General features: G+C 40.3%; 1 protein-coding gene across 4 annotated transcripts; it reads right to left on the bottom strand.

The window, feature by feature from the left end:
* Positions 1 to 163: 163 nt before the first annotated feature.
* TM6SF1 (transmembrane 6 superfamily member 1) lies at positions 164 to 21,508 on the bottom strand. 4 transcript variants are annotated; one of them, XM_074880847.1, is made up of 11 exons: positions 21,319 to 21,453; positions 20,207 to 20,342; positions 19,040 to 19,143; positions 17,626 to 17,723; positions 16,545 to 16,648; positions 15,619 to 15,701; positions 14,103 to 14,224; positions 9,393 to 9,497; positions 7,240 to 7,332; positions 6,114 to 6,233; positions 164 to 539 (listed from the first exon to the last, which is right to left on the bottom strand). In XM_074880847.1, the coding sequence occupies exons 4-11, from the start codon at positions 17,644 to 17,646 to the stop codon at positions 348 to 350; spliced, it is 840 nt and encodes a 279-aa protein (XP_074736948.1). In that variant the 5' UTR covers positions 17,647 to 17,723; positions 19,040 to 19,143; positions 20,207 to 20,342; positions 21,319 to 21,453; the 3' UTR covers positions 164 to 347. The 4 variants fall into 4 exon arrangements, with proteins under 4 accessions (XP_074736948.1, XP_074736946.1, XP_074736947.1 ...); XM_074880845.1 differs by lacking the exon at positions 20,207 to 20,342 and having other exon boundaries at positions 21,319 to 21,507; XM_074880846.1 differs by lacking the exons at positions 7,240 to 7,332; positions 20,207 to 20,342 and having other exon boundaries at positions 21,319 to 21,508.
* Between the last annotated feature and the right edge of the window lie 508 nt (positions 21,509 to 22,016).

The following is a 22,016-nucleotide window of genomic DNA, read 5'->3' on the forward strand; positions in this document are numbered from 1 at the left end:
TGCTAGCATTGATACTCTTCGGTGTGTGGAGGCTAAACACTGACATCATTATTATTATTTAACTTCATGCAGTATTTCTAAAACTGTCAAAGCAGCTTACTTAAAAATAGCTATGTGAACTGGCAACTCCACTGCAGCGCAAAGTCAAAATGTTGAGAAGTGGTACTGAAGGCAGTCATCTTTATTTTCCCTTTTTGAGTAGGATAAACAAAACAGACCGTGCAACTTTACACAATTGTGCAATTTTACACATCTTACACGCTTCATTTGGGTTCTATTTGAGCAGTGCAATTACATCCCAACCCAATTATATACATAACCAGAAAGAGGAGCTGAAAACAGTTGTGCTATTCTGTTTTTTCTTCTTGTTTTGTTTTCATAAAAAACTCTGGCTTGTTGACACACCTGTAAGCCAACAGCTGGGGAAGAATCCCATACATTATGTTCAATATCAGGAAAAACTGTTTTGCTTCTTCAGGGACTCTGTAGATGTAAGGAGTTCGAGCATGAAGAGAAGCACCAATATGGGAAAATTGAGCCTGTGGTGTGTACATAACGTATATATTAAAAAAGGTAAAGTTGATGTATATTTTGGAAAGACAGCATAATCTGCACGCAAGTACGCATCTCCAGTGACATTTTCCAAGCCAGCCCTTTTATTCCAGAATTATCTATCATACTTTTGCATAGTGGTATAAAAATACAGCCTAAACTAAGATCATTAATATCTTGGTATAAGAGGCATAAATGGAACCATCAGCAGCATGGTAGGAGATGTATTTTATGCACACAGTGCCACTGATCTTTACATCAGCTATAGGATTTCACCCTTGGCTTACAGGTGATTATTCATGCAGCAGTGTCTGTGATCCTTCCCCTGGCCAGTGGCCGCTGAAACGCGCATCACCGTAGAGATCTGCACTCCTGAGCCCCAGCCCAGGAGTGGGGGTAGGACTCGCACCCACCTACCGGGGAATGTTGTGTTTGGCATCAACGGGAAACAGACAGACACTCACTCAGCCTGAATAAAGTTAGAAAGTAAAATCTTGGAAGCTTTGTTAGTTCTGTTTGGGTTGGTTTTTTTTTTTTAAATCTTAAACCCAGTCTTCCAGATTCTGATCCCAGAACTCCTCATGATTTCAGAATAGGTTAAGTTTATCAGTGAAGGTTATATGCAAAGACAAGCTTGCTGGGCTGAAGCATATTTTTAGCATAAACAAACATTTAAAGATAGAAGTGTCAGGGTAGTTGCTGTCTTTTGTCTCCATCTGTTACCTGCTATTTCAAGCCACAGCTCGTTCACATTAACTATTGTGTGTCCAATTTTTTTTTTCTTTTTTTTTTTTTTTAGTTAGCAGTGGAGGAAGATCTGGGAAGATAAACATCTATTTGATCTTAAGCAGAGCAGGAAAAAGGGACACCAGGATTTTAGTAACACAGAGGAGTACACTATGGCCAGATCGCATCCTCTGTCCTGGGTTCAGCAGGAGTTATTCTGGACCCACGAAGAACACAGTTAGCAAAGTAGAAAGTGAAATACAGTGCAGGTGTTTTAATACACACCGCTCTAGCAAAAGGTTAGGCTGAGACCACACATCAAAACAGAAAAGGAAATCAGTTTTCAGGTGATTCTAGTCACCTCCACTGAATGGGAAGAGCTGATCTAGCAAACCTGAGTCAAGAAACGGAGTAATCAAAGAAATCAAACACAAACACACTTCAGCAGAGTGCCACTTAGCATGTTTCTGTAAATAGCTATTACACAGTAAGCAGATGTTCAGGAGCACGCTATCAGCAGCCTTTTTATATCAGCCTCAGAATTCAGTCTGCCTCTTGCAGCCTGTCCTCACCTGTTTCAGGCAGGAACTGCCTTTGGCACCTGGGTGGTCTTGCTCAGATCCTGCTACCTTCCTTGCCTCGGGAGCCATCTGGGCCCAGGCAGCCAGAGCATTAGTGCTCAGCAGCAAAGCCGTCTTGTTAATGTGGGGTAGCAGTTTCCCAAGGAGACAGCCAGCCACCACCGGGCTTCAGGTAGGAGGTTTGGGTCTGTCTGATGTTTACCTAGACACTAACAGCCTCCTGATAGTATTTTAGAGCCTCTTCTGGGGTGAACAAGATGCTAAGCTACATACTTCTCTGTGGAGGATTGCAAGGCTTGTCTGTCTCCAAGAGTGGCCAGGTGTGCATCATAGTAAGTTGATAGTGAATTCGTAAGTTCATAGTAAGCCTTGTCAGAAAGAGCTGTAACGGGCTGCTTCTGAGAGACCCAGAGCTCCCACAGCCTCCTAGATGCCTTTGACAATAAGCCTTACTGTGTGGTCTTGTCTCTCACAAGAGTTGTGGCACATTAGTCAGCTTTGAGCATTAGAAAAAGCAGAAACATTTTGTTCTATTTGTAGCCCATGTAGATTTTTACTAGCTAATGATGCACCGCATAATGAAGTTATTGTTTATTAGACTTGTTTTTCAATATAACACATTGCTTTTTCCTTTCATTACGAGGGAGGATATTTAGGTCTGTTAAAGTCACTTTTTTTTTTTAATTTGATTTGCCTCTGTGGAAATTGTGTTATGTCTTTAATCTCATGTGTTTCCTTTCCATGACTGTACTGTGCTTCTGCTTTTTTCTTTTTTTTCTCCTTTTTTTTTTCTCCCTTGAGGCAGGGGGTGTGTCTTAAAAGCAGATCTCTCACCCCCCAGTAGCCCAGTCCTGCTCTTCTTTCAAGTACCAGGCAGACTTGCACCAAATCCATAATTTTAAGCAGTAAAACAAGAGCTGTTAGTTACTGCAGATCTCCGTGCCTGTTGTGCAATAGGCTGGCATTGTGGCAAGTGAGAGCAACCTTGAGTCTGTTGTGTTACCTCGCCATGATCAGGTCTTCTCAGTGAATAAGCCATTCCTTGGTGCTTTCTGTTATTGAACCCTTTCTAAGTGGAGAATTTTGAGGATCAAACGCCTAAACTTTGGCTGAGAAATCAACCAAATGAGATGCTGCAGGTAAACTTCTAAGGTAGCCTTATCTGTTTAACATACAGCCTTTGTTAACCTCGAAGCCTCGGCCAGTCTGACGGAATTGGAAGGTGCCTGGTGCTGGACATGGCAGTGCTCAGCTTGACAGCTGCAATTTGCCTATGCCTGCTACTCAGTAAGTTTCTTGTCTGTATGAAATAGTTTGGGTTTGGAATTTTTTTTACAATAGTTTTTGCCTGCAGCCTAATCATAGCCAATGCTCCGAATATTTCTTACCGTGCAGTCAAGAAAACAGAGAAGGACCTGGAAAAAGGTTAGGAGTCCTTCTTCACGCTGTGCCTTCTCTCTAAAACTGACTAAAATCAGGCAAAGACTAACTTATTTTGGAGGGGTTTGGACCATGTCTTATGAGCCTAAGGAAAGCCATCAAATAGAGCTGGGGAGAGAGTAACCTAGAAGAATACGTTCCTTGGGTTTATGTTCTCTTGTAGACAAGAGGCACTGCAGAAACTAACCACCAAAATTGCAGGATTAAGGAAAACACTTAAATGGGGGAGTAGAAAAACTTTCTATATGTGAGAGAATAGAGAAGTGGGCTATGGAGAGTTAGTGAGACAGAATGGTTTTGGATAGCTGGGCTATGGCTCTTCATCCCTTTTCATGTGGCTCACTTGCATAGGGAAATAGCAATTTAATCAAGTTCAGAGGCTATTCCAACCCTTTTGCATAATCAAAGCTCCCGGTACTTTAGTCATATGACATTTAAAGAGCTCTTCCTGAAGCTTCAGAAAGCCTAATAAGGGTCACAATCTGGTTTTGGAGTCTGAAAGTTAATAATGGAATAATTCAAGCTGATAACTGTATGTAATTCTGAAAAACCATAAATATTTGTGTGTGTGAAAGGCTAGGCACTTTCAGAGGTTCTTAGTTTAGATGAATCACATGGTATTTTGAGACTTGCTTTTGTAAAAAGTACATACTTCATAATGATAGAAATAAAAATAATTAAGATCTCCACATTCCCCATCTGTAGGAGCAGTGTTCATTCCCAGGGAGAAATGCCCACTGTTTCCATCATTAGATATTTGCCATTATTGGACCTTTGTGCGTAATAGAAAGCAAAATGTGTTTCAGTAACTACATATGTTTTAATTATCAATTACAAAGTTTTAACTTGAGAAAACAGTAGACAAACCTGGAAATGTGTTTGTGCCTCAAAATGACCAAAACCAAAAAAATATACAAGTCCTCAATTCATTGTCACACACGTTTTTCATCCCAGGTTGCTCACAGTTCACCAAGTCAAATCAATTAAATCATATTCAGCTGTGGAATGACTGAAGTTCATTCTGCAGTGCATTAAAATAAAAACTACAAAAAACCTCCCAAACTCAAAGAAATGTTTTTTGAATCAGGATAGATGTGTGCAGCACACTCTTTAAGTTCTCTTAATCAGTTAGTTTTTGTCAGCCCATGGATTTTGCTTGTGCCTAGGACAAGCTTTAAAGAGTTAAATGGGAAATTTTGAGTGTTAGTTTTTGAGTTATGAGCAGCTTTTCTTCTCCTTGTCTAATGTGTAAATCGGCATTATCCTGAAGCCAAACCACAAGGGACAACAGAGGGGTTTAGACTTCAGCAACAAAATGTTGCATGTATTCATCATACAGCTAAAAGGTACAAAGTGCCATTAAAAAAAAAAGTGTTGGTTATGGGAAACATTTGAAAGAAAGAAAAAAAAAAAAAAAAATAAACCCCAACAAACCAAAACCAACCAAACAAAAATTGCCTCCAATCTGGGAGTCTGAGCTTCTTTGGCAAGTTTGCAAGATTGTGATACTCAGCACACTCTGACTTCTGGTTTACTTTTCCTTGTGCTAAATAATCTTTGAAGGAGTGGTTTCTTTCCCAACTGTCTGGGGAATTCATGAAACCTGAGTAATCTGTCAGTAGTGAGAGGTTCCTGGCACTGGTTTGCCTACTTTAGCCAGCTTGTGCTTTTCCTAGATTAGATTTGGGCCAAACACAGTTGTATAATACTTATGATACCTTTTGAGCATCTAAACCTTCTCATTAATATGTTTGGCAGATTCTGTTTGGATATAATTTGGTAATTCAAGATTCTCTATAAACTGTTTAGAAAAAAAGTCATGTTCTCTGTGATAATTGCTCACAAATAGAAAATAAAATATCACTCCCCCCATCCTTACTGGGCAGTTAAGCTGGACTGTAGTTTGTATCCATGATTGTGATCTCAGGCCTGAGGAACAAAGTGTTGGTCTGTGTTTGTCTAATAGTGGTACTTGAATTACACTTATTGCCGCATCCCTACGTTCTCATTAGTGTTGCAGGATTATGTGCGTATTTTCTGCGTTGTCTGGATGCTCAGAGCGTATTTCACTTCCTATGTACAGTACAAATCAATTTTGTCACTGTCTCAACTGTTTAATGGTCATCTGTATGTCATGAGAAGTCATTTACTAGTTCCTATTGATTTTTTTTTTTTCTGTTTTGGTCAGTCTTCTCATAACCATCAGCACCATGTAGTGATTAACTACAGTTGTTTATTTAAGAGAATCGGAACAGAATGAGTTAAGAAAGTATGATCATGGGTCTGCCTCTGGCAACACAAGCAAGTGTTACGGTGGTTTGTGGCCAAGGAAGTTCCCAGTATTACATCAGCATCATCAACTGGTATTGTCCATTTTGTGTGACTAATAGATATTTTTTCTGTTTATATTTTTCGGACTACCTAGTTGGCCAACACATATTATGGAAACAATGTATTGTACTGTTTTGCTGCGTTTGGGTTTTTTTTACATGGTCGACTGTTACAGCTTTAAGACAGGCTTCCTACGTGGTCTCAGCTAAAGAGTGCATGGTGCCCAGTAAGGTTTAAATGAGCCAAATAAAAAGATTCTGCAGAAGGAGAGAACTCTACTAAAGCAAGAATGCAGTCATTAAAGACATGTAATAGGTTTGATTCTCCAGTCCCTTATATTAGACTTTACAGATACAGAAGGTGATCTGAGTTACAATGGCATAAAACCTGCATGGGAAGATCAAGCCCTGGGCCCCTTACTTATTCTGTAAGTCTCTGCTTACTACCGTGTAATTCAAGAGTGAACATTTTACAAAGAAATACCTGAGCTAGTCCTCCAGCATGTATAAGGGTTAAATCGGGCATCCAGGAACAACCAGGCACCAGTAGGCCATACAGAGCAATCACATGGTATGGCACAGAGTAGAACATGTATGCCAGCATCTGCATTTTAAACAGAAATATTAGTTGCTTTGCAGTTTGAGGGAGATGCATTTAAAAATCAGCCAGCTGCTGACTGAAGAGACTATTCAAAACTACACTCCTGGCGGCATTGATTCCCAGGCCTTCTTGCAGCTATAACTTCTTTGAGAAAAGTTTCACACCTGGATGCTGTTGACTGGATCCAGCTACCCCAAGGCGTCCACTAAGGCCTCCACTAATAGTGATGGCTCTTATCTCTTTGCCCCATCCAAATCCACTTCCTCCCAGGACATGTTTTCCTGCCCCTTGCCATCTTGCCAATAAGCATGGCTTGACCTAACTCAGCATCCAACACAACATGGGTGTCCACTTCTCAAGCTCCGTGGACTTTCAGCTGGGAGGTACGAGATAACCCAAGCCACCCCTTTCCCAGGAAGAACAGCAGAAATACGTGGTTTCTGCTCATCATCTCACTTGTGAATCCTCTTACTGCTTCAGGCCCTGCCCCCATGCAGCAGCCACGGTTGCAAAAGAAAGGCAACCTTGCAAATACTGCAAAACTAAAGCACAACATTCCCTCCTCTGCAATGCTTGTGTAAATAGGGTTTGTAAAAAGTGTCATGTTTCAAGGAGTGTGTCACTGGTGACAGAAGCATAACATGAGCTTAAGGAACCTAGTTCTGCTACACCCCTTTCTGCTCCATTATTCCAGACTGGAAGTCTACTTTGCCCTCCTAAGGAAGGGGAATGATCATAAAAAGCATGTAGATCTGTTTCATGGACTATATTACAAGAAGCCTGAGTAATTAGGTTGTATAACTATGTAACTGACTTGAATCTGAGTTAAGCTTATCACAATGAAGAGTTGGTACCCTGTAATGACTGTAGTAGAAAGTATGAAATACCTTTAACTTGCCATGAACAAATACTTTCCTTATTGATCTTGTCATCTGTGAAACCCATGGCTTCATCTTTGCACCAGTTAACAGATCACTTAACACTCTATGCTCCACAGTCAACGCTTTACCTGAAGCTTAGGATAGGCAGCAGGGTCTTTTATATAAGGCTCGTGAAGTTGAATATATAGCCGGCAGAGTTCAGCAGGGCAATCCAGAGCAATCTAAGAAGAATTTTTAAAACTTCCCGTGAACAAAGAATTTGTTCCAAAATGAGCTAACCTGACACCTGTTACCAGCCCTAAAGATTCACTAGCTGTCTGCAGCACTGCTACCCTGGAGGCTTGCTCAGATTCTATTGCAAAGGTGATCCATTTGATCACCAGTTAAAAAAACAAAATGCAGTCTCCTCTTAGCTCCTGCACTGAGGGTTTGCAAGGAAATGCTGACAGCCTGCTTTAAAGATTTTGAGTGGAAAAGAATTCAGTCAGTTGGCTATGCTGTAGTAAAAGTATCATTGCTATTGATTTGCTCTGATAAACAGACTTTAATCCCAGCAAATGAAATTTCCAATAGAAAATTGCTCAAACAGTGGAAACTTCAGGTTAAGCACCCAATTTTAGGATAGCAAGCTATGAGTGTAGACCAAGAAAAGAGTTGCATTGTGGCAAGGTAGCAATGGAGAGCAATGCAGAGAGACAGGTGTTACTTAATAATAATTTTTAAAAGAGAGTAGCAAAGGAAAGATTATTGGATTTTACACTCTTATAGAAAGAAAAAAGTTCCTGATAAACATGAAGAGAGACCCAGTTGCAAAAGTAGTTCCTTTTCATAGTAGCCCTTAAAACTACTACAACAAATACTATTCTGAATTAGCAATCCGTGTCAACAGCTGTCACTAAGTGGTTTATGGCAAGGCATTGTTAATGCCAAAGTTACAGGACTGAACAGTTTTGCACAACTAAATTTCATGTGTGTTTGTTGTATGACTTTGAGGGGGAAATGCAAAGATTCACAAACAGTGGATATTCCTCCCTGTTCTTTTCCAACATGGGCAGGTCCACTCGGGTCTGAGTGGATTATAATGGATTATGTTTTATTAGCTTTTTCACAAAATCATGGTTACTGCATCTTACACAGAGATGTTCAGTTGATCTCTGTATGTATAAGTAAGGGCAGTAAGCAGATTCTGTTTGGTAAAGGAAATATGTAAGGAAACGACCACATTCTCAAAGTCAACAAAAAAATTCCTCTGAGAAATTGCATAACCCAGTTAGATGTTAGAGCATGAGATTAACATTTCCCACAGCGAAATTACAGGTAAAACAGCTGATTATCCTGCATCAGTGGTGCTCTAAAGTAGCATGATCTACAAGAAATAAAGCAGTCTGTGACAAGTTGGAAGAAAGAAAATATTTTTGAGAGGCAAGTTTTCACAGAAACAGCAGAAGGTGACAGCAATGTGAGCAGCAGAACTACAAAAGGACAATCTGCACTAGGTAAATAAAATGTTGCTTGGGTACTTATTGTCACCTCTTACTTGAATTATTCTAGACAGGATCAGATCTACAAATCAAGCAAGCAGGCGGTTGTCTGAGACACCTAAACATTTGAGTTCTGTTCACTGAATGATACACAACTTCCCTTCTGCTTAAGGCAGAAAGTGTTTTAGAGCTGACAAAGGACTGGATTTACTTCAAGCATTTTCAGTACTGATTCATTCCCTCAGAAATTTTAATTCAATCAACTATGCTTAAAAGGCAAACATTTTTTTTTAAAAAATAGCTCTTGGTAAGTAGAAATGACGTGTGTTGTTTAGGTAATATGGATAAATCTTTTTTTTTCAGGTGGAAATGCTCTCCTCTATCTCATGCAGTGTAAATTAACTTGGTTTCCTATATAATTTTAACTATGCATCTCTGTTTAGAAAAACATGAATATTGACTTAATTTAGTTGGTTTGTCTCCATGTTCTTGGCCATAAATGTAACACCAGACCAATGAAAACCGTTTTGGGTCATGTTGATCTGCACTTGGGATGCTATTTACTCTTGTGATTGTGCACCTCCTTTTGAAAAACATACTTTACACAGGGAAAAATGGAGAAGCAAGGCACTGCTAATTATCATAAATTGTCCATTTCTATCAAAGCCCTATTCCAACCCTGAAAGTCACAGGATTTCCCTTGACCAAAATGTACACACTTTCTCACAGACACAATTATTTCAAATTTAAAAGTCTGACTGAAAATTAGAGGCCAGAATATTAAAATATCTTCAACTTACCATGCCCCTAAATATGCAAAACCCCGTTGCTAGAATGAGGTATGCAGCTAACATTAAATCTATTGGTCGTCTTAAGAGTCCTTTCTTCTGGACTTCCTGAACCACCTGCAACACAGAACGTGTTTAGTAAGTACATCCCGGTTCCACATGACATGTATTTAACTCCAGACCAGTTGCTACAAGAAGGGTGAAGCAGTGAAACATTGATAGACACAGTTAGCTCTCATTTATCTTACCATATTTATCCACTGATTTCAGAGAAAGATTTCCACATCTAGAAGAGTTAACTTCAGACTTTATAGGATGCAGTGGGGAAAATTAATCTGAATAAACTCCAGAAATTGATGGATCCAGCTAAAGCCATTTCAATACAGAACAGTTTACTTTCAAAGCAACATAAATCAAATGAACTCTGCAATCACATAAGGCTTTAAAGGAGCATAACTAACTTCTTCAAAGTTGTGTCTTTTGTTAATTGGAGTTAATTCATCTTCCTGAATATCCCTATGTAGACAAGCTTTGGAAATGGAAGTTTGTCTCAAACTTTTGAAGTTGAATCTAACACACTTTGTAAAACTACTCTTTGGATGGACAGCAAAATGAGGGTCCATCTCTTTATTGACAGTGAATGCTGGATTTGAGCAGCCTGTGACACTATTGAAATTAATGGAATACCACTGGCATAAAATAAAAGCTTTTCTGTAGCCAGCAGAGTTCTCTGCTGAGTTCAGTGAGCAAATGATACATCTTAATATGTAATGCAGAAATAGAGACTGAAATGTGTTTGTGCATGTATGGAGCATGTGGCAAATCCTCCATTCTTCTATTACTGTACACTATGGATTCCTCTGACGGGCACTGAGGCACTTCTCAGCATCTGGATCTGATCTGTTCTGTACCTCTTTTCCTCAGCCTCAGAACAGGAATCCCCCCGCTGCATCACATGGGCAGATGTGAGGGGTTCACACTCTACAGTAGCAAAGGAAGTATCGATATCTAACGTGGAAGATGGCTTGGAGGAACCAAAGTCATCTCTTTGCCTACATTAAAACTTTCAAGAACCATGGAAATAATTCAAGGTACACTTTCAGCGCTGCATAGTCACAGACAAATTATAAGCACATCAGAGTATCTTTCTGTAGTTCAGAGGGAAACTTCTCCATTTGTATGTTACTCATTTCCTCTTCCTTTTTATTAACTGTGCGTTGGCATGCAGACAGCAAAAGAAAAACCCGATTTCCTTCCTGTTATACACTTGTGGAATTGTCTCCAAAGCACAAAACAATAATTAGGATGTAGAGGCACAGTTAAAAGCACTCAGGATCAAGATACTCACAATAAAGTTATTGAAACAGGAGAAGTGATCTTGCAAGCACAATTCCTGAGTAAGAACTGCAAGATCTGAATTGTAGTTTAAGAAAAATATGGCTATTTTAAACACATAGGCCACCCCTTTCATAAAACTATTTCTTTTTTTCTTTTAAAGGATCTTTTTCAGAAAAAAAAACAGTGACCCCTTTGTTTTTCAAACACAAATTACAGGTCTGTTTTGGCAGTATGGTGTCACTTCACAGTATTTAAAGTACTAGTGTAGGAATGTTTATAATATGACCTGCAAAGAATGTCTATATTCTAATATTTATTCCTATGAAAGACAAAGGCTGCCCATGGCTGCTGAGTTGCAAGTCATTTTCAGATGTAGACTACCTAAGGATAATGGAAAGTTTGAGGGTTGATAAATTTTCTTTCCACTTTTGTCTAAGTGAAGCTTATATATATGCATCACTCCTCCTTTCAAAAGGTATAGTAAATGAATGTGTGTATTTACTGTGATCACAAAGCTACAATACAACTTTGTACTTAGAGGTTTTGGAGGCAAAGCCAGTATTAGTGGAAACAACTTTTGGTGCAGTATGAGTTTGTGAAATTGCTGAGGTGCAGAAAACTCACACCTTTTTTCTCTGTGCGTACATGTACGCAAACAAAATGAAAATGCAAAGCTTAAAAAAAAGCAGAAGCAAGAATTTGAAAGACTATGCACTTTGCTGACAGACCTCAGCTACACAGTGATACTGTCTTACCCTTCTTTTACACAGCAAAGTCACATCAGTATGCTAAAATGAATTACGTGTTAAGTACACCGGCCAAGTAGAGATGACCTGCCACAGGTTTCCCATTTATTGCAAACAACATTGAACTCTGCACAGATCTCACCACCCTGCTGTTTCTTTTTGTGTAGCAAAGAAGTGTGTAGGCAGGCTTTGCATTTTCTCTCACTCCCATAACTTCTGAGAGGGTCCTGACGTGATCAGTTTTAAGGAATCAAAATAATCTTATGTGCTGTCCATAGAGGTCAGTCCCTTCAGAATTCATGTGCAAATCTGAATTTATGTGTATTAATCCTGTTAATTAATTTTAAATTGCATTAAACTTTTCTGGGCTGCTATATTTGTAGATAAATCTGTTGGGCTTTGTAAATGCTGCAGCACAGCTTAGTTTGATTCTAAATGAGGGCATAACTCCAGTCCTCTCCCATGCACCCACCTCTATTAGAAAACATCCAAAACTTGATTACTTCTTTTCTGTCCCCACAGTGATTTGTCTTTTTTTTAGCTAACTAGTATATAATAATATTAAGCAATGAACACCTTGGCCACCAGAATATACCTTGCTTCTGTTGCTTTCATGTAAGTATTTTTCTGTATACTTGCACTATCATGTTTAAAAGCATTACTACATTTTCTTCCTACATCTTTTAATCTCAACTCTGAATAATGATAGCTAAAAAAAGTTCAATGCAAATGATCTACTGAAAGAGAACTAAATATTTTCAGGACTTACAATAATTAGCTAACTGGTTAGTAGCGTTACGCACAATTATTATCTGGAAACCATTTAGTTTAGGACTGAGTTGTATAAAAAATAAGAAAAATATATGAGTAGTCATGTTAAGATTTAAAGACATTTTAAGGCATACAGTTATTGAACCCAGCTATTTATGCTTGGATATGGAGCATAAATTAACTGTGAAGACAAACTAAGGCTTTTAAAAAAGAAACAACTTAGGGTAGGAGGCCCCAGTGAAAGGAATCAAGGCTTTTTCTATGACCTTTTGAGCAAGGAAGTTTAGGTCTACAAGAAAGGATTCGCTAAGAAGTGCAATGTGAAATTTTCAGATCACCAGCTTTTATGCACTCTCTTTTTGAAACAGAATTAAAAAAACTAAGTTTCTCTGCAATATATATACCAAAGTAAAATATCAAACCTAGGTAAGCAGTTTAGCTCCTGATAAGCATAGGAGACATGGCTATATTTCAGCAAATAAGCAGTCTATCACATAATTTCTATAATAGCAGTTTCTGTGGTGTTCTCAGTACTAGGAAAACAAACTGAAACCTTCATCCATCCTCCATGTGAAGGACGTTCTCATTAATATATATGGCAAAAATCACCATCACTCCCTTTAACTACACTTAACTTCTCTACCCTGATGACTCTAAAGAATGTGTTGCTGGCCACAGTTAGTGACACCTTTAAGTAAATCAGCTCAAATTGCTTTGGGATGGGTCATGTGGTTTCCTATAAGCCTATGCAAGAGGGTAGAGGAGGGTTTGGCACCTGAAGTCTCCCCCAGTTTGCCTTTCATAGAGATTTGCCCTAAAAGTGGTGATTCTGTAGTGGTTCTTCAAACTTCAGGAGATACGAACATCTGTCTATACCCCTCTTTCCTATTGAAGAATCATGGATGGATGGCTGAGTGTTATCTTTCATCCACTCCTGGGAAAATCTGTCAGTGCATTATCTGCTGTTGTTCTGTGCCATAGGCTGTGCCCCTTGCATACTGACTGCCTGTTAGCTACAGAATAGGAACTAACTCCTTCATCTGTGTCTGTGTTTTCAGTTACAGAATGAACCTAAATGAGTCTCAGGAGCTCTTGTGATGCAAAAATATTAATTGATTATATTACTTACAAATGATATGGTGTGCTGTGGCAATAAACTGGCTTACTTATAGCAACAAAGAGTTAAAGATCTGTTCTGTGCTTTGTACTGCAGGGATCTTTTTTTAACTTTTTTTTTTTATAAAACATGCCTAAACTATTATTGCATTTTTTGATTACTTAGTTAATCTTGTTACAGCCCAACTATTAAATTCAAAGGCAAAGGTCTAAGGAGTTTTAAGTAAACATTATTTTTACAGATTTTTTTTTATAAGTAAGAAGTGTGTAAATAATTTTCATATCAATCAACATATGTTTTACCCATAAAATCTAATATTGCAGAATGCACATATGAAAAATTATTAAATTACATGAAAACTGTAAGTCATCTGCAGAAGAATACTTTCCTGCAGAGCTTCTATCAGGATTTTGTGGTGCTTTATAAAGCTGGTATATGTCAGTATTTTCATCAGCTAAGAAAATGAAATAGTTAGAAACTGGATAGAGGGTAGTAACACAATTACACCTAGAAATGGGTTCTTTACTCTAAATGTGAGATTCTTTTGCCTTTTCTTTATCCCACCATAATGAAATGGTCCTGCAGTATAGATACTTTTACAGTGTCTACACAGCCTGGCAGCAATTGTCATAACAGTGAACAGTTACAGTACATTCCATGCTCACCGAGGGACCTATAAAACTCAGTAGAAACAGCAAGCATATTTCAGTTTTCCTAACAGTAGCCAACACTTAAATACAATAATATTACCTTGACTGGAGTGTCGTGAGTCACCGAAGGTTGGTTATAAATTCGGAACCCAGCCCATATGGGAAGGCAAACATATGGTACACTTAAGAAAAAAGCAGGACACACTTTTGTTCCATATTTGCCTGTTAAACAATAATTACAAGATGTATGAGAATTTGTAACCTGTGTTGCAGAACAGCTAAAAAATACCCTATGTAATATCAAACCCAAAGCAGCTATGGTAATGTAAACATAAAACAACACACATCTTGAAAATCATGTGCTCAATAGTGGTAGAGTCACAGGTGACAAAGAGCCTATCCGACAGGAAGTCATTTTGGAAATTAGGGTGTTTTTCAGGGGACAGGAAACCACCTCTGTCACTCTGCAGTAAGTAATCCTGTAGGATGGGACAGATTTGAAATCTCTTAACGGAATCTGCTTCAAAGAGAGACATCATTCTTTAAAAAATGGAAAAAAGGAATGTATCCATTTTTTAAGATCTAAGATAGTGTTTGTTTTCCAAAGTCCTGATTTTGCCTACAGGCCTGTACTAATATTTGAGGACAAAACATAAATTCAGAGAGCTATCCTCAACCCAGTTAAATCAGGAAAAACTGTCTTTTACACTGGGTACTCTCTGCGTCAGAAAGGAAGGCAGAAGGCATGCTCTTGAGAACAAGTTTCTCGGCCTTCCCTAGAGGAAAGAGGAAAAGAGATTGTCACATTAAATTTGCTGACTCTTTTTTCTGTGGTGCGTGTATATCTACAAAGGATAGAACTGGACTGGCCCCAGGCTGCACCATGAATATTCCTCCTCTGTCATAAAAAGCGGGGCTATAGCGAGCTATTCTAAAGCTGTCTACAGGATTTGGACACATGAACATTTTTCTCAGTTGAACACTAGTCAACTTTGCATCAATTTAAGCTTTGTGAAATAGGAAATCTTTAATTGAGGGGGGGGTGGCACTCTCAAAGGATCACCTGCCAGTAATAATGATGTACAATTTTGTATTACAATTCTGTACCTCTAGCAGCGCAGCTATGCACTGATTTATGTTAGAAATCTAGGAATGTTACATTATTTTGATAATAGAATAACTTCCAGATTTCACTTTTAAAGGTGATTTGGATGCCTCCTGTAAGCTGCTTGAAAGTCAAACTACTAAGTAAATTGTAAATTTGATGCAAAATAAGATTTCTATTTTTCATGACACTAAGAGACAGTTATTGTCTCATTGCTTAAATTAAACCTAGTTTGGATGAAAGCTTTATGGGTATAACAAAATACAATACTTCAGGTTTTTTCCCCCTCGGGAACAATGTCAGTTGAAAGGGGTTTTTTTCCTGATCTCCATCTTCCCCTCCTTGTATTTAAATTTTGAAATATCTTGCATCTCTTTACTGATATTCCTAAAATTCCTCTTTCATATTATTACAGAAAGGAACCAATACTGCAGTGAAATACAGATAGCCTAATGCTGAATTTAGAAAATGTTTCACAGGAAAAAGTTAGTCATATAAATTATGTCCTTACCCACAATGTTTCCAGGCATAAAGACAATTATGCTCATAATAATGGAACCTAGCCAGTAGAGGCCAATGGTTCTATAGCTTTGTCTGTTTAAAAAAGAAAACAAGACATAATTATTGCACCATCCCTAAAAATCCACTACCCCAAATCACCCTCAAATATTATACTGATTGCCATGGTTGTATTTTACTAAGTAAAGGTTTTAAAATCTGCACCACAAGTCAACAGTGGATTCTAGCCTCTGAGAGGAGGATATGGAGAAATCCTACATTCACATGTGAGAAGGTTATCCCATGAACAGTACAGGATTTGTGCATACTCAGTTATTTGACATTATGTTTTACTCATCTGAAGGCTGACTGCATGATTTTGCACATCACAGGTTGTACAAGACTGCCAAAAATTAAATCATTTATTTAATTCTGGTAGTGCTTCTATTACCAGTGGGTACATTAGCCTCTGGAATTTAAGTAGTCATTTTCATCAAACTCTTTATTCAACAGCAATAAACATAAGAATGCCTAGAAATAACCATTTTCTCTAAAACTGCATGATACTCTCTAAAATGGATGTGAGAACATCATAATATGTTATTTAAAAAAAAGTTTTACATGCATGATTTTAATGTGCATCCTCTTTAAGCTTTCCTTTTAACTAATAAAGTGTTCAGAGGGGCTACACTCTCTGCTGCAGAGTGAAGAAGAGAGGCTACAACTCAGTGGATTTGCTGGTCTTATTCAGCTGAGTGAAAGGCTAACTTGGTGATGTTTCAATTCCTGAAAGTAACGAAATTTTAATAGTGTTGCTTTGGCCTAAAACATGAAATAGTCCTGAAAGAAAAATCTAAATACTGCATAGAAAAGAAACCCCTTTGTAGGTTATATGAGAATGCAAGCAAAGTAAACAGTATACGAATCAAAATGACTTACTCCCATGCAATAGCTGCCACCATCACCAGATACATCAGATAATGAACGGAACCATCCCAATAGCAGATCACATGGCCATACGCAGTGTTCAGATATGGTTCGCCCTGGGAAACATTTATTTTTAAAAAGATACAGTGATTAGAGGAAGAATAACAAATAATCAATTAATAAAGAACAGCAGGAAACCATTTCAGAAAAGTAGCTGATATTCTTTCAATCCAGGGGTACAGTTTCTGACTGACAATACACATTTCCAACCACAAACTTGGTTTAGGTAGGGTCGGGTATAATTAAAGCAGTTATATAGTTGCAAAACAGGGTGAAAGATGGAAGAGAAAACTCCCGTCTATCACTGTCAGCGTTGTTCTGCTATGTTATGGAAATACTACTTTTCCATATTTTAGTGACAAAAGCTAGAAAGTAAAGGTACATTTAACATGGAACAAATAATGATATATTTATCAACCTAGAGATCTACAACAGTGTTGAATATATTGATGACAAGGTATAACCTTGTAAGGTCCAACTCATTTCACGTTCATGGAATCTTTTCAATGACTTCAGTGACTTTCATATCAAGCTCTTACTGAGCTATTTTTGGGGGATGTTGATATTCAGCAGCCAACAAAATCTGCTGACTAGGTATCTGGCATCATCATTTTCTAACTACTTTAATTCCTTTTAGTAAAGTGATTAGGCAAAAATAAAGGAGCAATTTTGTTTCCTTCTTGGTAACACATTTAGGTACTGCAGTACTCATCCACTCCCAAGTGCTGAGTGTCTGTGGCTTTCTGCAAACGTGTACAGTCTATTCAATTCCCACAGAAGTTAATACGGAACAGCATTACTTCAACTAAATAAAATAATGTTGGAGGTTGAAATGTATGCTATTTTTTCCAAATGAATCGGTGATATCAAGTCAATGAAGGTTTTGTCCACAACAATAATGAAACAGGTCAATGACCAAATTCAAGATGACCCTTTTCAATGCGTTAGCGGCTGTTTTTTCTGTGAAAAATACTATTAAAAGCTATTTATAGTAAAGATTTTGTTTATATTTGTAAGCCAAACAATTGTTTACCTCTCTCAAGTAATGAGTCATGAACCCATCAATAATTCCATCCTGTTCCAGTCCAATTATTAGATTCACTACACTCGTAAAGGCAAATACAGCATAAACTGTAATAAGATAAAGGGGAAAAAAATAATAAATGAATGAAAATCTTGGAACCACACAGTTACTTCACAGTCCAATAAATTCAGGCACATCTAGATGCATCTACTTTGAGGTCACAGATATTTAGCATACAATATGACTTTCTCGCATAGCTTAATATTTTTTAATTAGTTGTTAGTCAACAAAGTTCTTCAGAAGCTTTTCTTAGGAATGTGAAATTCTGTAGAGCTGTAGGTACAGCCTACATGGAGAATCAGCATCTGCAGAAAGGACTACGTAGCCTTTCAAAAATCTTGGTCACACAAAGTATGCAACGTTGACTGTAGTCATCCCTTGGAAAGGAGAAAGGACAACAAAAAGGAGGTGGAGAGGGAAACGTAACATGCCATTTTTAGAGGTGAGCAAGGCAAACTGCGTTAGCCACAGCAGTCCATAGGAGACCTATCTGGCAAGTTAGCGAGTCACTCCTTTGAGGGAGGAAATTTATTTGCAGTAGGTTTATGTTATTTATTTCCTTTGACTTCAATGTGAACGGAGAGTTCCCAGCCTCACGCAGAACACTGGGGACAGACGCCTACAAGTTGCAATGAGGAGGAAGACAGAGGGCAAATACAGGTGGTTTGTGCGCTGCTTTGCCTATGGGCCCATCTTGTAAAATTCAAAAAAAACAGCAGTGTTTTTTCTTCTAGATTTTTGCTATAAGGTAATCTAGATCTAAGGTTTCCTTTTAAAAGGTAATATCTCCATTCTTTTATGGCAAAGTATCAATATAGAAATGTTTGCCCGAGGCTGCAGACAGGCTAAGCCAGGAGTTGGGGTGGTTTGAACTGTCTTATATATCACAAAGGTGAGTTAACACAGAAGCCTAATAAAAATGGGAGAATTAAGGAATTCAATCATAGGAAGAACTAAGCCATGCAGGCCATTGATCCAAAAGATCCAAAAATCCCAAATGAGTCCACTCAGGATGAGATATGTGTGAAAGGTCTACTGTGGTGCCTAAGTCCTGCTACAAGGAGGATCTTAACAGAGCATGTATTTTGAACACTTTCACAGCCCAACTTGAGTGTTATTCTTTCCAAATAGGAGGTCTGGCTTGTCGCTAAGATGGATCTCCTATTTGAAAATAAAAAGGTTCAAAAGAAGCATTATTTCTCTTCCTTTTTCCCCAGTCTTTCCTTCTTCCCTGGCGCCTTAGCACCTCACCAGACTGGGTTCTGAAGACATGCCTTAAATGTTCAATCTAAAATAACTATCATCTTATCATTTATATAAATTAGCACTTTCTGAATTTAGCTTCATTGTTACCAAGGCATACCATAAAACAGCGGGTCTTTTGGTGGTTTTCTTTTGACAAGAACACGAGCCAACAGAGCAATAAAAACCAGAACCAGCAATCCAACTGCAACGATTGCCCAGGAACTGTAACAGTATTAAAAAGAAAAAGAATTTAAAAGAAAGACAGAGAACGAGACAGAATTTTGTTTCTTCAGCTTTTCTTACCAGCTATCCTTAAATGCACATACTCTTAAAGTAACTTCTAATACTTTAAAAGGCTGTTTTTAAAGTCCATCACATAGTCTGTCACAGTATTCATTTTATAGTTTTGCAGAATTTATGTGCCTTTCTTTTCACATGTGATCATCTAAAAAAAGAAAATACTAAAATAGCTAGATAAACAATGTAACCAGGAGTCTAGATTTGTCCAACTAAAATCAGTTTTCATACTGGTATCTGCAAAAATAAACAAAAATGATGGAAAACTTAAAGGCCAAAGAGAGGTGAAAGTCACAAGCACAGAGATTTCAAGGCCGAAAAGGATCATTAGGGACATTTAGTCTAACCTCAGCAATAAATTATCTACTCAGAAAATTACATATTGCACAAATAAAACACATCAGTCCCATGGAATAGGAGTAGCAATGTGGACCGCCTATGATGGATCTAGGTTTAATTTCCAGTTTTGAAGTGCTACCGAAAGTCTCTCTGGTCCTACAAGGCAGGATCGCTTGAGGGGGTTCAGTAATCAACGAGGGTGGGCTTGGCAGAAAAGACCTTTTCTCAAGATGGGGCTATAATGATAGTACACGTAAAGTGGTAGCGGAGGAAAACACAAAAATCTTTGTCACAAAGCAGATTTGCCTCCTTCCCCAAGAAAACGCAAGTTAAGAAAATCAGTTTGAAATTGGTTTATAGTTCTAAGTGTGTAAAATGTATTTAGTTCTCTTTAAGACAGACTCTACTTCTCAGTCTTCATTTTTGTGCTTGCATGTGGGGAAAAAAAGGACGGGAAAGTTAGGTAAAGTCCAGAAGCGCAAGCTAAAAATATTTTGTACATGATTTAATACATAGTACCGCTCTGTGTGTCAAGAAAACAAACTGTGTACAAATAATAATATGACAATTTCTGCCTTAGTGAAACTTGACTTAAAATTATTGCAAAAAATTTGCAAGATCAAATATTTCAGAATATATACACACATACTTTCTGGGTCAGGATGAGCAGTACTAGCTTGTTGATTTAATATATGGTTTGAATCTTCTGCTAGTCTGTTTTTCCAGTGATGAATTTCTTCATACCATTACAGCTGTTAATATTGCAGTGACTTTTCACCTGCAGTCTATCAATTTGAAATAAATATTGGCAATGAATCAAGTAAGTCAGCATGTGTTATTCGGCATTTCTCTAGTAATGAAAAACAAAAAATTAAGTTATCGGCCAGAAGGAGGAAAATGAGGAAGGAACACAGGTAGCAAAGCCTTGAAAACACAAAGCAAAAATTTTTGTGCAGTAAAGTTGCAAAACGTCCCCGGGGCGGTGGGATCACAAAATACCACACGGACCTTTAAGTACATTGTTCTTCCCATGAGGAAAGACCTTTCCTTTCTAGACCTGTGGTTTATCCTGGGATCCTATTTTTCTGGCAGAGCGAGGGCATATGGACGTTTTCAGTTAAAACTCGCAGGTTTTACGGGGCGCCTGAAGCGTGCGGCTCGGGAGCTTTCTGAGGCTCTTCCGTTCTTTCCGAGTTCCTCCATTCGTTTTTAAATAGAATTGGATTTTGTTTGCGAATGCCTCCGCAGGGAGCGGGCGGGAGGCCGCAGCGCCCCGGGACAGCCTCCGGCGGCCGCGGCCCCGGGGCTCAAGGCGCGGTGCGGGCGCAGCTCCTGCGGGGCCGGGCGGCACCCCCCGGGCCGGTTTGTCCTTTCGGCGTCACCAGCCGGCCCCGGCGGCGAGCCGCATGCGGGAGTGGCGGTGACCCGTGCTCCGGGGACACCGGGACACGCTTCAGGTGATGCGAAACCGGCAGTTTGGAGGGTCCGGGGGGGGTGGAGCGGCCAGGCTGGGCTCCCGAGCTAGGAGTCCCCGCTCACGTCCCCCCGGTTGGATCGCGGCACGGCTCCCGTTACAGGGCGCGGGCAGGACCCGGGAGCGGGTCTCCGTCTCCCCCCGCCGGCGCCCGGCTGCCCGCTCATCCGCCGCTAAAAATACCCGCCGGGCTCCGCCGGCCGCCCGCACCTCCCTCACCCCCGCCGCCCCCTCCCCTCCCGTCCCCTCCCGGTAGGGCGGGAGCCGCCCGGCCTCGCCCGCCTCACCTGCCGCCGGCCGCCAGGGCGTTGAAGAGGTACGTGACGGGGATGGCGGTGAGGGAGAGGACGAAGACGCCGGTGGCCGCCGAGGCGCTCATCCCCGCGGCGGGAGGAGGAGGAGGAGGAGGAGGAGGCGGCAGCCGCCCTCTGCGCCCCGAGGCGAGCGCCGCGCCTTGCCCGAGGCACCGCCTCGCCTCAGCCCTTCACGCCCCGCGGAGGGGCGGCCGCCCGCCCGCCGCCCTCTGCCCGCCGCCCGCCCCATCGCCGCCGCGCGCCCCGCGCGGGAAGGGTTCAATCCGCCTCAGAAACCGGAGCCGCCCCTGGCCCCTGCGGCGGCTCGGGGAGGGCCGCGGAGCTTCCCGCCTGCCCCGGGGGTGGGTAGGGGGCTGCCCGAAAGGCGGTGAGGGGGGGGGATGAGTGTGTGTGGCCATCGGGGAAGGGCTCCTGCGGTAACCGCCGGCCGGCGACAGCGGGGAAGGGCCAAGGGGGGCTGTGAAGGGCCAAGGGGGGCTGTGAGGGGCCAAGGGGGGCTGTGAGGGGCCAAGGGGCGCTGTGAAGGGCCAAGGGGGGCTGTGAAGGGCCAAGGGACGCTGTGAAGGGCCAAGGGGGGCTGTGAGGGGCCAAGGGGGGCTGTGAAGGGCCAAGGGACGCTGTGAAGGGCCAAGGGGCGCTGTGAAGGGCCAAGGGGGGCTGTGAGGGGCCAA

This window comes from Strix uralensis, chromosome 11 (genome assembly GCF_047716275.1).
Source record: "Strix uralensis isolate ZFMK-TIS-50842 chromosome 11, bStrUra1, whole genome shotgun sequence".
Taxonomy (NCBI): domain Eukaryota; kingdom Metazoa; phylum Chordata; class Aves; order Strigiformes; family Strigidae; genus Strix; species Strix uralensis.